The 13,704-nt window shown below is 57.3% G+C and overlaps 3 protein-coding genes across 3 annotated transcripts; 1 reads left to right on the forward strand and 2 right to left on the reverse strand.

Annotated features, from left to right (window-relative positions):
- Positions 1 to 1,181: 1,181 nt before the first annotated feature.
- Positions 1,182 to 6,194, reverse strand: LAMTOR1 (late endosomal/lysosomal adaptor, MAPK and MTOR activator 1). The gene is made up of 5 exons (XM_058045758.1): positions 6,031 to 6,194; positions 4,246 to 4,391; positions 2,640 to 2,717; positions 2,074 to 2,200; positions 1,182 to 1,784 (listed from the first exon to the last, which is right to left on the reverse strand). The coding sequence occupies exons 1-5, from the start codon at positions 6,070 to 6,072 to the stop codon at positions 1,692 to 1,694; spliced, it is 486 nt and encodes a 161-aa protein (XP_057901741.1). The 5' UTR covers positions 6,073 to 6,194; the 3' UTR covers positions 1,182 to 1,691.
- A 4,003-nt stretch (positions 6,195 to 10,197) lies between these two features.
- TOMT (transmembrane O-methyltransferase) lies at positions 10,198 to 11,593 on the forward strand. The gene is made up of 3 exons (XM_058045759.1): positions 10,198 to 10,443; positions 10,806 to 11,018; positions 11,273 to 11,593. Exons 1-3 carry the CDS (start codon positions 10,198 to 10,200, stop codon positions 11,591 to 11,593), a joined length of 780 nt encoding a protein of 259 aa, XP_057901742.1.
- A 263-nt stretch (positions 11,594 to 11,856) lies between these two features.
- On the reverse strand, positions 11,857 to 13,674 carry ANAPC15 (anaphase promoting complex subunit 15). Its single transcript, XM_058045762.1, has 4 exons — positions 13,476 to 13,674; positions 12,478 to 12,537; positions 12,261 to 12,398; positions 11,857 to 12,110 (listed from the first exon to the last, which is right to left on the reverse strand). Exons 1-4 carry the CDS (start codon positions 13,593 to 13,595, stop codon positions 12,063 to 12,065), a joined length of 366 nt encoding a protein of 121 aa, XP_057901745.1. The 5' UTR covers positions 13,596 to 13,674; the 3' UTR covers positions 11,857 to 12,062.
- Between the last annotated feature and the right edge of the window lie 30 nt (positions 13,675 to 13,704).

The following is a 13,704-nucleotide window of genomic DNA, read 5'->3' on the forward strand; positions in this document are numbered from 1 at the left end:
CTCTCACCTGGGGGCTCCTGTGCTTGTCCCTGTGGCCACAGCCCTGTTTCATCCTGTAGAGGCCCAAGTAAGTTTAGCCATGGACTGGACTGTGGTGGCACATGTCCCCACCACTGCCCAGGCCCCACCAAGACATGGGAAATGCTTGTTAGGCTTGGCCTTCACAAAGACCACCCAGACTAAACCCCTCTTGAGCTTATTGGATATAATCTGTACCAAGGAACTAACAGATGTTTATTGAGCATCTGTTTTTTAATGAACAGACTTGGAAACTTATTTTTCTTGCTTGAGTAACAACCCAAGTGGAACAGTATTTTTGCTGTTGAACCTTCAACCAACTCAAATCGTGTCCAGGATGGAAAATTACTATGACTGAAGCCCACTCTCTTGGGACCTAGACAGCAATCCAAAGTGAGACCCTTTGAGCTCTCAATTATAAAGGGCTAATCCATAATGAAGCCCACTCTCTGATGACCCTATAAACCACAGTCCAAAGTAAGTCTCACTGAGCATTCGCTTCCCAGAACATAGGAGAGCTAATGCATATGTCTCAAACAAAGATACTTGGATGGCTGTGGAATCAACCAAGGACTGCTGGTAATAAACACTGTTGATATTAACACACCATGAGAAAGAAAAAGATATGGCTGAAGAAGGGAGCCAAGGTGAGACAGGACAGCCCTGGAAAAACATCCTTATTGTAGTTCCTGCTGATAAGCACAAGACAAAACAGCACAAGAACGAGTGGCAGGAGGTGGGTAGGATTAAGATGACTGAAGACCCCCAAACCTGTCGGATCTATTTCCAGGAAGACCTGAAAGAACTGACTGTGCATGATGACTAATTTGCATAGAAAATGAGAAATCCTCTTCAGGCTGCGGAAACCTATCCATAAAAAGGTACCCTGCAATTTCCATGCCAAGTGTGTCATTTACTAATGAAACTTTCTGATTATTTGCAAACCCTGACTTTTGACATTCCTTTCAATCTTGAGCATTTAGTAATCTCAGGTGCTTCCTTCCCTTTAAAGGTGGGTCATCATACATTCCCTGTCCCCTTGTCCCCATGGGACATGATCAAAGAGGTGACAGGGGTCAAACAGATGTGTGTACCCCCCCACCAGGGCATGGCTCCCCCATCATGTCCATGCTGTGTCCGACAGAGAACAGTGGAGACAGGCACTGGATGAACGTGGCTTTATCTACTGTGGCAAAAATAATAATTAAAAACAAAAAAAAGAAAAAAAAAAACTGAAATAAAGGTCTAAACATGTAAAAAGGAGAAGGGATGGTGTTGGAGCCACCAGGCCCCATGCAGAGCATCACATCTGCCTGGCTCCAGCCCACCCATCCTGGTGACCTGGCATATGGTGCTGACCCACACCAGGGCCTCCTTGCACCGGCTGTTCCCTTTGTGCTTGTCCCTGTGCAAGGCAGCATCCAGCTGACACAGCCTCTTCCCCACGCACACCCACCCACCCACCCACCCACGAGGAGGAGAAAGCCTCAAGCACTGCAGGTGGGCTCAACGTGCCAATGATGGGCGCCTTGGCATTTAGTAGGAAACAGGGTATCTGTCCAAGTTCTGTGGCAGCAGCATGGGGAGGGAAGGGATACAAAGAGAAAAAAAAAAAAATCAGGAAAAAACCGAAAACAACCCAAAGCGCTGAAGCAGCAGTGGTGAGGGCAGGTTCAGGGGATGCCAAACTGTACAACCAGTTCTTCTTTGGCGTCAACACGGATCTGTGAGAGCGCGCTGAAGGCATAGGCAGCTATCCGGGACACCTGCAGGCACGAAGACATGGCTGTGTCACTGGTGGCTACTGAAACCCCCAGTTATCCCAAAGAAAAACCCCCAGTTATCCCAAAGACACTGCTGCAGGTTAGCCTCCAGCCTCAAAAAGTCCCTAAGTCCGTCCTGGGCTTTACCCCCACCTCTAACAAGGCCTTAAACCTGACCTAGGCTTTGCCCTCAGCTCAGCATCAGGGCTCTGGGCATTACTGTTCCCCCAGGATGAGGATGTGTCCCTGGGGAGCATCCCAAGGGCCCAGGGCTCAGCCCAGCCCTGCTCACCTGCTGCAGGTCTGCAAAGGGGACAGGGTCACTGGCGAGCACTTGGTGTGGCTGGTTAGTCAGGGATGGCAGCAGTGGCAGCTTCTTCCAGTGCGTCAGGTTGTTGCTGAGCATGGCCAGGCGTGTGCTGTGAAGGGAGAGCAGCCAACATCAGTGCCATGCCAAGACATGGGCACATCCAGAAGATGGGTGCTGCACCCCCAGAGGGAGAAAGGGAGAGCAGTGGTGCTGCACTCCCAGCATCCAGCCCTCTTCACTCCCTGCAGCAGGAGGGTGAGGGAGCTTCCAGCTCTCCCACACAGACACCTGTCAAGCAGAAGCAGTCACATCCAGCCCCCCATCATCTGCCCCAAGGGCTGGGGGAACACAGGAGCCCTTTGTCCTGGGCTCTGCTGCCTGCACTGCCATCAGCGTTCCCTGAGCAGGCTGCACCCTGCTCTCTGAGATGAGGCAGCCCTTCTTCATGCCGAGTTCACTGCCTCAGGCCAAAACCCCTGGGACCTGCCCAGGGACACACACAGCTGTGAAGGACTGCAGGGACCCCAGGGTAGAAGTGCAGCTCCCACCTGTACTGCCTGGCTCTGTCCATGTACTCATGCTGCTCCATGCCCTGGGAATCCGCTGCCGACACGTCGATGATGTTGCTGCAGAGACACAAGACAGCAGCTCCCACTGGAGGCTCATTGCTGCCCCTGAGTTCCCTCCCCATCTCAGAGCATCCTCTGACCAGGGCAGACAAAGTCCAGCACCCCAAGACAAACATCTCAAGGCCAAACTCGCCCAGCCACAAGTGTGCCAGGCTGGACGGGCTGCTTGCCAGGAAGGAAATGCCAGGGACTGTTTGCCCACAGCTGCCCTGGGGCAGAGGGAGACAGGCAGAGGCTGCAGGAAGCTGGGGGCTGGTCTGGGCTCTGGGGAGCTTGGCATGCAGCTACCTGGAGATAAAAGGAACCCCTGGGAGGACAATGTCCTTGGCAGATATCCTGAGAGCCCCTGTACCAGGCCCTGGGCTCACAGAGGACCTGGGCCCTTACCCAGGGCCCTGCTGAGCCCCATTGTGTGCACCCCAGAGCAGAGCAGTGCTCAGAGCTGCTGTGGCCCTGCATGCTGGACACACACAGTGGCCACTAGCTCTGCAATGTAAGGCAGGGGAGCAGAGGGGCCTAGGAACATCCCAAAGCCCTCCCAGCCAGGCTGGACACAGCCCTCTCCCCACACTGCCCCTGTGCATTTGAGGAAAAGCCTCCTTCGAAGGGGATGCAGTGCTGCTGCCCCTCCTGCCACCCTCTCCACATCCCCATGGATCACTTTCCTACCCAAACCCTGCCCCTACTTCCAGCCCAGCACCCGAGGGGTTACCTCACACCTCAGGTCTTCTCTCTGTGTGCCCATGGGGCTCAAAGCTCAGGGAGGGGCTGTCTGAGGGCAGAGGGACATGGGGGGCTCTGCCACAGCTCCTCCCTTCCCCTCAGCACCTATGGCTGACCACTGGGGCCCACGGGCAGGCAGTCCCAGCTGTGTGCTAGAGCCAGGGTCACCACTGTCCTGGAGGTGTGCTGTCTGCCCCAGAGCACACCCTGAGGGTGCTGCCTGCCCCAGGGACACGGCCTGAGGGTGCTGCCTGCCCCAGGGGCACAGCCTGAGGGTGCTGCCTGCCCCAGGGACACGGCCTGAGGGTGCTGCCTGCCCCAGGGACACGGCCTGAGGGTGCTGTCTGTCCCAGGGCACAGCCTGAGGGTGCTGCCTGCCCCAGGGACACAGCCTGAGGGTGCTGCCTGCCCCAGGGACACGGCCTGAGGGTGCTGCCTGCCCCAGAGCACAGCCTGAGGGTGCTGACTGCCCCAGGGACACACCCTGAGGGTGCTGCCTGCCCCAGGGACACGGCCTGAGGGTGCTGTCTGTCCCAGGGCACAGCCTGAGGGTGCTGCCTGCCCCAGGGGCACAGCCTGAGGGTGCTGCCTGCCCCAGGGACACGGCCTGAGGGTGCTGTCTGTCCCAGGGCACAGCCTGAGGGTGCTGCCTGCCCCAGGGACACGGCCTGAGGGTGCTGCCTGCCCCAGGGACATGACCTGAGGGTGCTGCCTGCCCCAGGGACATGACCTGAGGGTGCTGCCTGCCCCAGAGCACAGCCTGAGGGTGCTGCCTGCCCCAGGGGCACAGCCCAAGGCTTACATGGCTGTTTTGGCGAGGATGGAGGACAGCATGGCCTGCTCATCGGTGCGTGCTGACGGCAGGTTGTGGTAGCTCTGCTCTGCTCCGTTCAGCACCTTGTTGGGCGGGCTGGCTGCCGGCTCCAGCAGCCGCTTTGTCTCTTCCTCCTGAGGGAAAGGCAAGAGGAAAATCAGCCCTGGCTGCCCCATACCAGCAGCATTAACTCCACGGGATGAGGCAAGTCTCACCTTTCCCTCACCAGCCAGGAGGGCTCCCTGTGCATCCCAGTGTAACCCAGAACAGCCTCAGCTCTGCCAGGCACCTCTTTACCCAATTATTTCAGTTTTTCCCAGATGAAGCCCCTCCAGCCACAAAGGCAGCAAGTGTTGCTGAAATCAGGCAGCACATTTGGAGTGGCCAATCCTGCAGGCAGGAGTCTGCAGCCAGCATCAACCTGCATTAAACCCCCCAGCTAACGTGGACCCACTGTGCCCCACCCCTGCCTGGGCACCACAGAGAGCCCACCCTGGCATAGCAGGGGGCTCACCTGAGCCAGGTGAACCCCACCTGCCAAAGCCCAGGCCCTGGGGTGGGGGCTTCCCAGAGCCACTCACTCCAGGAGGCGCAGAGCTGCAGCCCAACCCTCGATCCTCTGGCTTGGCTGAATGGTGCTGCAGGGGTGGTGAGAAGAGCCCAGTAGAGAGATCATGGGCACAAACACCCATGAGAATAAGATCACAGAATCAGCAAAATTGAAAAAGTCCTCTTGAGCCCAACTGTTCTCCCAGCACTGCTGAGCCCACCACCAAACTACCCAAGTGCCAAGTCTACATTGCTTTTAAATCCCACCAGGGTTGGGGACTCCAACACTGTTCCGGGCAGCCTGTGTCACAGCTGTACAACACTTTTAGGGAAATTCTCCCGAATATCCAACCTAAACCTTCTATAGCACAACCAGAGGCCCTTTCCTCCCGTCCTGTTGCTTGTTCCCGGGGAGCAGAGACAGACTTCCACCTGGCTCCACCCTCCTGTCAGAGAGTTGTGGAGAGTGAGAAGGCAATCCCTGAGCCTCCTAGCAGCCTGAGCCCCCTCGGCTCCCTCAGCCACTCCTTGTGCTCCAGCTCCATTTCCTTCTCTGGACATGCTCAAGCCCTTCCATGTCCGTCTTGCCCTGAAAGGATGCTCAGCCTGTGACCCATGGTGAGCTGGGAGTGCAACCACCTCTCCACACATGCTGTCAGTGGCATCTCCAGCTCTTGCTCTCCCCTTCCTCCTGCTGGGAAATGCTGCTGCCATACTCTAGCCCAGGCCCTTCTCCCTCCTTTCTCGCCACCCAAGTGGAAGCGGGCTGGGCTCCCCCTGGGACGGGCTGTCACAGCCCGGCTCCCGCCGCACCCGGATTAAGTTTCGCGGGACAGGTGACAGCCCCAGTTCTGTCCCGGCCCCCGAGTTGCGTGGCAGTCCCGCTGTCCCAAGAAGGAAAACCTGGCGCTGCTCCCGCCGGTGCCGTGTGAGGCCTTGGGCTTACACCTACAGCGGGACGGCGGGAGGGTCCGGCGCGACCCCCGAGCCGCCGCCTCCAGCCCCCACGCGGCACCGGGGGAACACGCGCGGAACGAGCGACACGAAGGCGGCGACAGGCGGGAGCAGCGCTCAGACCCTGCCCGGGAGCGGGGAAGGGCCGGGCCCCGCCGCGGACGCGCGCCGCCTGCCCCCCGCCGCCGGGAAGCCCCGGGAGCGGGGCCGAGCGTCCCTCCCGGCGCCACCCCCGCCGCGGGCCTCGTGCTCCCCCGGCGCCAGGCCCACCTGGTCGGAGGCCTCGGCCTCGCTGCTGTAGCAGCAGCCCATGGCGAGCGCGGCCCCGGCTCCGGCACGGCCCCGCCGCCGCGCGGTCACGTGAGCGCCGAGTCACGCCGGTCACGTGAGCGGCGGGGAACACCCGGACACACGGACACACACACGCACAGACAGACACACGGCCGCGCCCGCCGCCGGGGGCGCGCGCGGGGCCGTCACGTGGGCCGGAGCGCTGCTCGCACGTGGGCTACGTCACGCGGCCCTGCGGGGGGGTCACGTGGCTGCTGTCAGGGCGCCGCCCCCCCGGGCGCGCTCCCGGTGTGTCCCGAGCGCGCTCCCGCGCTCAGCCGGCCTGCCCGCCGGGATCCCGGCATTCCCGGTGCCCCCGGGCTCCCCGGTGTTCTGGTGCTCAGAATATACAGTGGGGCAACAATGAGGGAGAGGGGGATGCCGGGAGTGATGGCGTGTGTTGTCCCAAATAACTGTAACGTGTGATGGGGCCCTGCTCTCCTAGAATAGCTGAACACCTGCTTGCCCATGCCAAGGGGGGATGTGAAAAATGCATGTGTTTTATGATTGGCTTTTCGCAAATATTAAAATGAATATTATATGTGTTGTGTTAGAAAGTAATGCTGTATTAATTCTCTTAAGTAGCGTGTTAAATATAGTTTTAGGTTGTAAAAAATGTTAAAATAGAAACTATGCTATGTAGGATACTTTTTTTTTAAGAAAGGACTCGCACTGAGATAGCAGCCACAGGACACCTAAATCTTTCAGAGAAAAAGAATTTGTTGCCCTCTTTATCAGAATAAACAAATTTTTTCCCACCTCAAAGCCGCTGTTGGGATTAAGAGAAAGAAATTGACGATCACCAGACAGACTCCTGTGTTAGAATGGAATTTATGCATCATGTATGAGGTGTATGAATATACAACAGGCTATTGCTTTTAAGGGTTAGTCCTTTGTTAATGGGGGTCCTCTTTTAGGCTCATGCTGCCCAGAAAAAGGTACCTGGACGTCCATAACTCCTTGTCTCTATTTTCTCATATTGTCCTCATTCAATTTGTCAAATTATTATTACTCTAATTGTATTACTATTTTTATAATCATTTTATTACTATTAAACTTTTAAAATTTTAAAAACAAGTGATTGGCATTTTTCATAGGTGACTTAATTTCTTGTTTTGCTTTACTTGTGTGTGTGGTCTTTGCTTTTCCTATTAATCTGTATTTGACCTCAACCTATGAGATTTCCAGTTTTTACCGTTCCAATTCTCTCCCTGATCTTTCTGATGGGGGAGTGGGCAAGTGGATGGGTTGGGCTTGGTTGCTGGCTGAACCACAACTGTCCTTGTTTGTCACCTATCATGGGGGACTTAGGGTTGGGGTAACAATAGTGGGTTGGAAACAAATTTGATGTCAGCATTTGCTGTATTGGGTCCAGGGCCACTGGTCACAGTGGTGCTTGGTCTGTCCATGTGGGTGTGGTACCTGACCCTGGCTCTGTTCCTGTGTGTGCTCCTCGGGGTGACCTTTCACAGAGCAGGGACAGGGATCAGCATTTCTTTGTTGCTGTGCTGTGGGAGGTGAGTCTATGACAAGGTAACACCAAGGGCAATGAGGGTACTCTGGGATGTGTATTCAGTGCTGCTCTCCTGCCCTTTGAAGCCCATTAATAACCATACCTTGTCTGGGGGGGGAACAGGGGAAGGATGATTTTCTCCATTTTCCCCCCCTTTTCCTCCTTCAGGCCTGTTACAACAGCTTTTGAGCATTTTTAATTCCCTTTGGATGGTAAGAAAGCCTGTTCCTGTTGCTCTCAGTGCAGTCCTCACTGTGTTCAGAGTCACCTTTGGGGGCAGAACAGAGATTTCCAAGAAGGCCATTCAGGGACCTGTCCCGAGGGGGAATAGTCATGAGTGGCAGGGAATGTGCCAGAAAATTGGCCAATTTTTTGAGACATTCTCTGCTCCGGTGGTTTGGGAGTTCACCCCTGAACAACTGCAGCCTCTGATAAAGTGACAGAATGTTTGCAAGGAGATGCTGTGTCAGCTGCAGAGATGAGCAGCTTACTGCAGTGTGCTGGGCCCTGGCTACTCTTCATTGCACACCAGTGGTCAGTGGAGAGCACCCTCAGGGGAGGAGGAGGAGGAGGAAACAGCAACAGCACCATGGCCACGGCAGCTGCAGCTGAGCCAGGGAACAGCCCGTGCTGGGAGCAGCCACCCCTGCAGGGAACGAGGAACCCAAGAGAAAACCAGCTCAGTTAGTGAGGGATGGCAGAGCAGGGCCCTCAGAACAGGGGCAGGAGGCAGGGCCAGAGAAAATCACCTGGTCCATGTCCCCAGGTGAGCTGTAAGATGTGTGAGAAAGCCCAGCCACCAGTTAGGTGAGCCCCTGGTGACCTGGCTACTCCAGTGCTGGGATATCCTGGCCCATATGGAAGGGGATAGTAGTGAAGCCAAGCAGCTGGGATCCTTGTCCTGGGATGTGAACATTGACAAGGGCATTGGGAAGAGCACACAAACTCTCAGGTTCTGCAGGCAACTCCTGTCAAGTGTGAGGGAAAGGCACTGACCCAGGGATGATCAAGTAGTGCATGGAGGCATGTGGAACCATGGAGCAAGGTACCCAGTATCTTGGAGAGAATTAGGGGTGCTGGAGGTTGAGTCTACTACAGGGATTCAAATAACTAAGTCCCCTTTAGGCCCATATGTCTGGTGTATACAGTCATTGTGGCACAAGTTTGTACAGAGCCATTGTCATACACCAGCTCACTGTCAAGTAAATTGGCAGAGGGAGCTTCTGGTATTGTCTGTTGGTTGGAAAGGGGTCTTCCATGTGAATATTTTCTTGTTCCCTTTGTCATTAATATTGTTGCTGTTACTGTTGATTTTCTTATAGCCAGTAAATTATTCTTATCTCAACCTTTACCTTTTGTGCCTCCTCTCCATCCCGCCCCTGTGGGAAGGGGGAAAGGAAAGCAGGAGAGTGAGAGAATGGGCATGGTTTGGAGGGTCTCAGTGGGGGCACTGAGCAGGGGAGTACCATTCCTAAACCACAATAGATCCCAGTGCCCCAACCCTCCAGACCCCCAGTGCTCCCAATGCCCCCATGCTCCCTGGGCCCACAGTGTCCCCAGTGTCCACTGATTAGGGCTCCCAGTCCTCCCAGTGCTTCTGACTTCCCGTGCTCCTGTTGCCCAGTGCTTCCAGTACCCGGTATTCCCAGTGCACAGTCACAGGACTCCAGTTCCAGTATCAGGACCACAGCTCCTAGTACTACACACCAGTAGTGGGACTCCAGCCATGATACTGGTACCCCAGGCCCCAGTATCAGCACCCCAGCTCCAGTATCAGCACCCCAGACCCCCCTTGTGCAGCCCAGGACCACCTCCCCGCCCCAGCCTGGCCCCGTCTCAGTTGCCAGCCCCACTGAGCTGGTAACCGGAGCTCTGATAGCAGCTGCAGCTGTGGTGACACCATCAATAATTCAGTGGCAGCAGGGCTCCACACAGGACTGCCTGCCTCTGCCTGCCTGGAGTGCGGGGACAGGTAGGTGCCACCCCCATTGCCCTATCCTGTCACTGTGGCTGGGCACCCCCAAGAGCTCAGGGTGTGGGGAGCAGGGGGTGAGGTACAGAATATTGGGGATGGGAGCAGCAAAGCTGGACCAAGGGGGGCACAAAGGGTTGTGCTGAACAAGGCCCCTCACAGCAGCACAATCACCTGGGATGCCAGCCCAGCCAAACCCAATATCTAGACCCTGGCAGGTGGGTCCCCAGCACTCCCCAGCCCTGGCACAGGGATCTCCACATCATCCTGGGGTGCCCCAGCCCTACAGGCCCAGCAGCACTGGAGCCCAGGGAGAGGGGCACGTCCAGGGGGTGCACAGCACAGCACAGCCGACTCCTGGCATGAGTGGGAGCTGTGAGGTTCCCTGGAAGGACACCCTATCACAGCATCCCATGACAGGATAGATTTGCCTTGTTATGGCTTAAGGGCTCACAATGCTTCAATGATCTCTGCACAGGGGAGATTTTCAAAGCCTGGGTCCAAGGTTATGCTACTGATAGTGGACACAAAGGGTGCAAATCTTCCCATTTGGCAGAACTCCCAAGAAAAGTACAAAACTAACAAAGTCAACTAACAAAAAGCACAGCCTCGCTCGCTTGTGATGGTGTCTCCAGCAATTGCCCTGGCTTTCCTCCCCTTCATTGTGACCCTGCTGATCCGGTACCGGCACTACCTGGTGCTGCTGTACCGGGCAGTGCTGGTGGCCTGGCTGCGGGACCGGCTCACCGGCACCTCGCGGGAGCAGCGTGCCTTCCAGTACGTGCTGGCCCATGCCATCCCTGGGGACCCCCACCACATCCTCCAGACCTTCGACCAGTGGTGCTACCACTGTGAGCACCTCAGCTGCGTGGGGCCCGACAAAGGTGAGTGCCACCCTTGCTTGTCCACACCACACAGGGCATGGCACTGGGCACGGCCATGGCACCACTGACATGGCCATGGCATTGCCAGCATGGCCACAGCACCACTGGCATGGCTGTGATAGTGTTGGTGTGATCACAGCACTATTAGCATGGCAGTGGCACTGTTGATATAGCCATAGTATTGTTGGCATGATTGTGGCACCAGTGAGCCATGGCACTGTTGGTATGGCTGTGGCATCATTGACCTGGCTGTGGCATTTTTGGCATGGCTCTCCGCCATGCCTCTGGGAACTGCTTGGCACCCTTGCCCTGACAGGGCTGGGGTGGCACAGAGTGGTGCTGAGAGGCACATGCCACGCCAGGGCGGATCGTGGAGCGGGTGCTGCTGGAGCGGGCCCCGCTGCGGGTGCTGGAGCTGGGCACGTACTGTGGCTATGGCACCGTGCTGCTGGCACAGGGGCTGCCCCCAGGCGCCCGCCTCTACACCATCGAGGGCGACCCCCGACACGCGGCCGTGGCCGAGAAGGTGATCCGCCTGGCTGGCTTCAGCGAGGAGACGGTGAGCACCGGGGCACTGGGACAAAGCCCAGCTTTGCATGGGAAACCAGGGAGGAGATGGGGTGGGATCCTTTGCTGCAGGGACTGAGGCACCTGCTGGGTAGTGCATGAGGGAAGATCCTGCTCCATGTGAAGCAGGGGGGTGGCTGGGCACCCTGATCCTGCTCCATGTGGATCTCTCACCACCCTGTGAAGCAGGGGCGTGGGTGGGCACCCTGCCACCCTGCCCCAGTGACCGAGGGGGGTGCAGCACAGGTGGAGCTGATTGTGGGCCCCTCGGAGGAGGTGATACCCCGCCTGCGGGAGAAGCACGGCCTGGTGAACGCCAACTTCGTCTTCATGGATCACTGGAAGCGCAGCTACCTGCGGGATCTACGGCTGCTGGAGAGCCACCAGCTGCTGGCTGAGGGGGCCACCATCCTGGCTGATAATGTCCTCTTCCCTGGGGCACCCCACTTCCTGCAGTACGCCAAGACCTGCGGCAAATACCACTGCAGGGTGCACCGCGCCAGCCTGGAGTACTTCCGCGCCATTCCTGACGGGATCGCCGAGCTCCGCTACACCGGCACCCACTGAGTGGGCACCTCCTGCCCCGTGGTGCCACGGTCACCGTGGCAGTGCCAGGTCCCCAACCCGGCCTGGGCTTCAACAAGGGCTCTGCAGGAAGTACAGTGGCTGCTGTGGTCTGTGCTGGGGGCGGTGGGTAACGAGGGAGGGGCTCATTCCCCATAGGGCTCCTGCCTGCACGGCACAGGGAGCTGTGCCAGGAACACCAGTGCATGGTGGGGAGCAGCCCTACCCTCTGCCTGCCCTGGTGGCCTCAGACACCAGATTTGGGGTTGTTTTCTTGAAAACTGAGTTTATTAGAAAAGATGTGTGAGTTCCAATATGCCAGGTGGCAGTGTCCCCTCCCCTGGAGGGCTTCGCTCCGAATCTCCTGCCCCACACAGCAGCCATGGCAGGAGGAGCTTCACTGAACTGTCCCCCAGAGCCGTGGGGGCAAAGGCTCTCCCCCAGCCTCTGGTCTGGTGTGGTTGTGGCAGAATCAGATCATCCACTGGTCCTGATCCTGCTCTGTGCCCTCCATGTCCACCTGGGAAAGAAAGAGGTTTGAGATCTCCCCCAGAGCAAGAACTTAATTAGAAAAAATAGAGGGTGTGAAGGAGAGAAGACAGCCCCTGGAGCCCATGCTCAGGGTCCCACACACTTCACATCCCCTGCTTTGGGGTCTCACACTATTTACCTCATTGATCTCCCCATCATCAGGAGACTCATTATAATCATTCATCTCATCCATATCCTGCATGTCCTCATCATCTTCTGAGTCCTCTTCGCTGTCTTCATCATCTTCATCATCCTCCTCCTCCTCCTCATCATAGTGCTGTGGACACAACAGCTCCAGCAACCCCATCTGCCCCTCAAGCCCTGTGGCACCCCCCCTTCCCTGTGCACACACCCACCTCGGACGCTGGCTTTCCTATGGGCACCAAGTTGTTGTCCTTCTCAGCAATGCTCTGGAGCTGGGGAAGGGAGAGAGGAGGGTGAGCACTCCAACAGCTCCATGACAGCCCAGCAAACAGGCCCTCCTGGCTCAGCTGCTGCCTTGTGTGGCTGACTGACCATGCCCAGAGTCCTGCTGCCTCCCTGGCATCCCCCAGCCAAGCAGGGAAGAGCAGCTTTAACACCCTGCCTCAACACCCTGCCACCAAGCAGGGGGATCCCAGTGACACTCTGGTGCTCAGAGGGGTCGAGGCGTCCCCATGTGTGCCATCAGAAGCCCAAACACAAAGCTTATGTATTTCTTTATCAAAAAATAACCAAATCTGGGACATCTGATCAGCCAGACAAACACAGCCACAGCAGATAATTAAAGCTCAATTAAATTACGTCAGCACCTCCCACCCAGAGGGACTTGGAACCTCTTCTACATGCTGGGGTTTTAATTGATTTAAACTTTATTATTTAATTATAAAAGCTTAATTACTGGTATTTTTTTTAAACTTTAATCAAATAGATGTTCTTCCCCCCCATACACAGGGGCACTGCAGCACCGAACCACGCTCACAGCACAAACACTTGTCAGTTAGCAGGATCAGAAATCGCTCCTCGCCTCCCTCGGGAAATTAGTTAATTCATTAATTGGGAGCTAGTGCAGGAGCCTCGGTTCAGCAGCATCTTATTAATAAACCCCCGCACGGTAACCGGGGAGCCCCGGGTGACGGACACGACAGCAGCGGTGCCCGAGCCGGCAGCACCGGCTGAAACACGGGCACAGCCGGTGAACACCCGGGGGGAGCCACGCAGCGGGGCAGCCCCGTGTCCCGGGACACCCGGGCCGCAGCGCGCACCGCGGCCGTGCCCGCTGCAGGAGCAGGGGCCGCTTCCCCGGCCCCGAACCCGTTCCCGGTTCTGACACCCGGACCCGCCGCCTCACGGCTCCCCCCGCCCCGGTGCCCACCCAGGCCTGGTGCTGCTGCTCCTGCTGCTGCAGCTCGGTCTCGTCAACGCACGGCCGGTCGAGGTTGAACCAGAGGGACTCGGTGAGGCGGGGCAGGAGTGAGGGGAACAGCGTGGACATGGCGGGGCACCGGGAGCAGCGCCTGGCCGGCGCCAGCCGCCCTGCCGGAAGCGGAGGCCGACCCGGAATCAGTTACAGCGCACGGAGCATGCGCAGAGGGCGTGCAGGC

Source organism: Melospiza georgiana, chromosome 2, assembly GCF_028018845.1.
Source record: "Melospiza georgiana isolate bMelGeo1 chromosome 2, bMelGeo1.pri, whole genome shotgun sequence".
Lineage (NCBI taxonomy): Eukaryota > Metazoa > Chordata > Aves > Passeriformes > Passerellidae > Melospiza > Melospiza georgiana.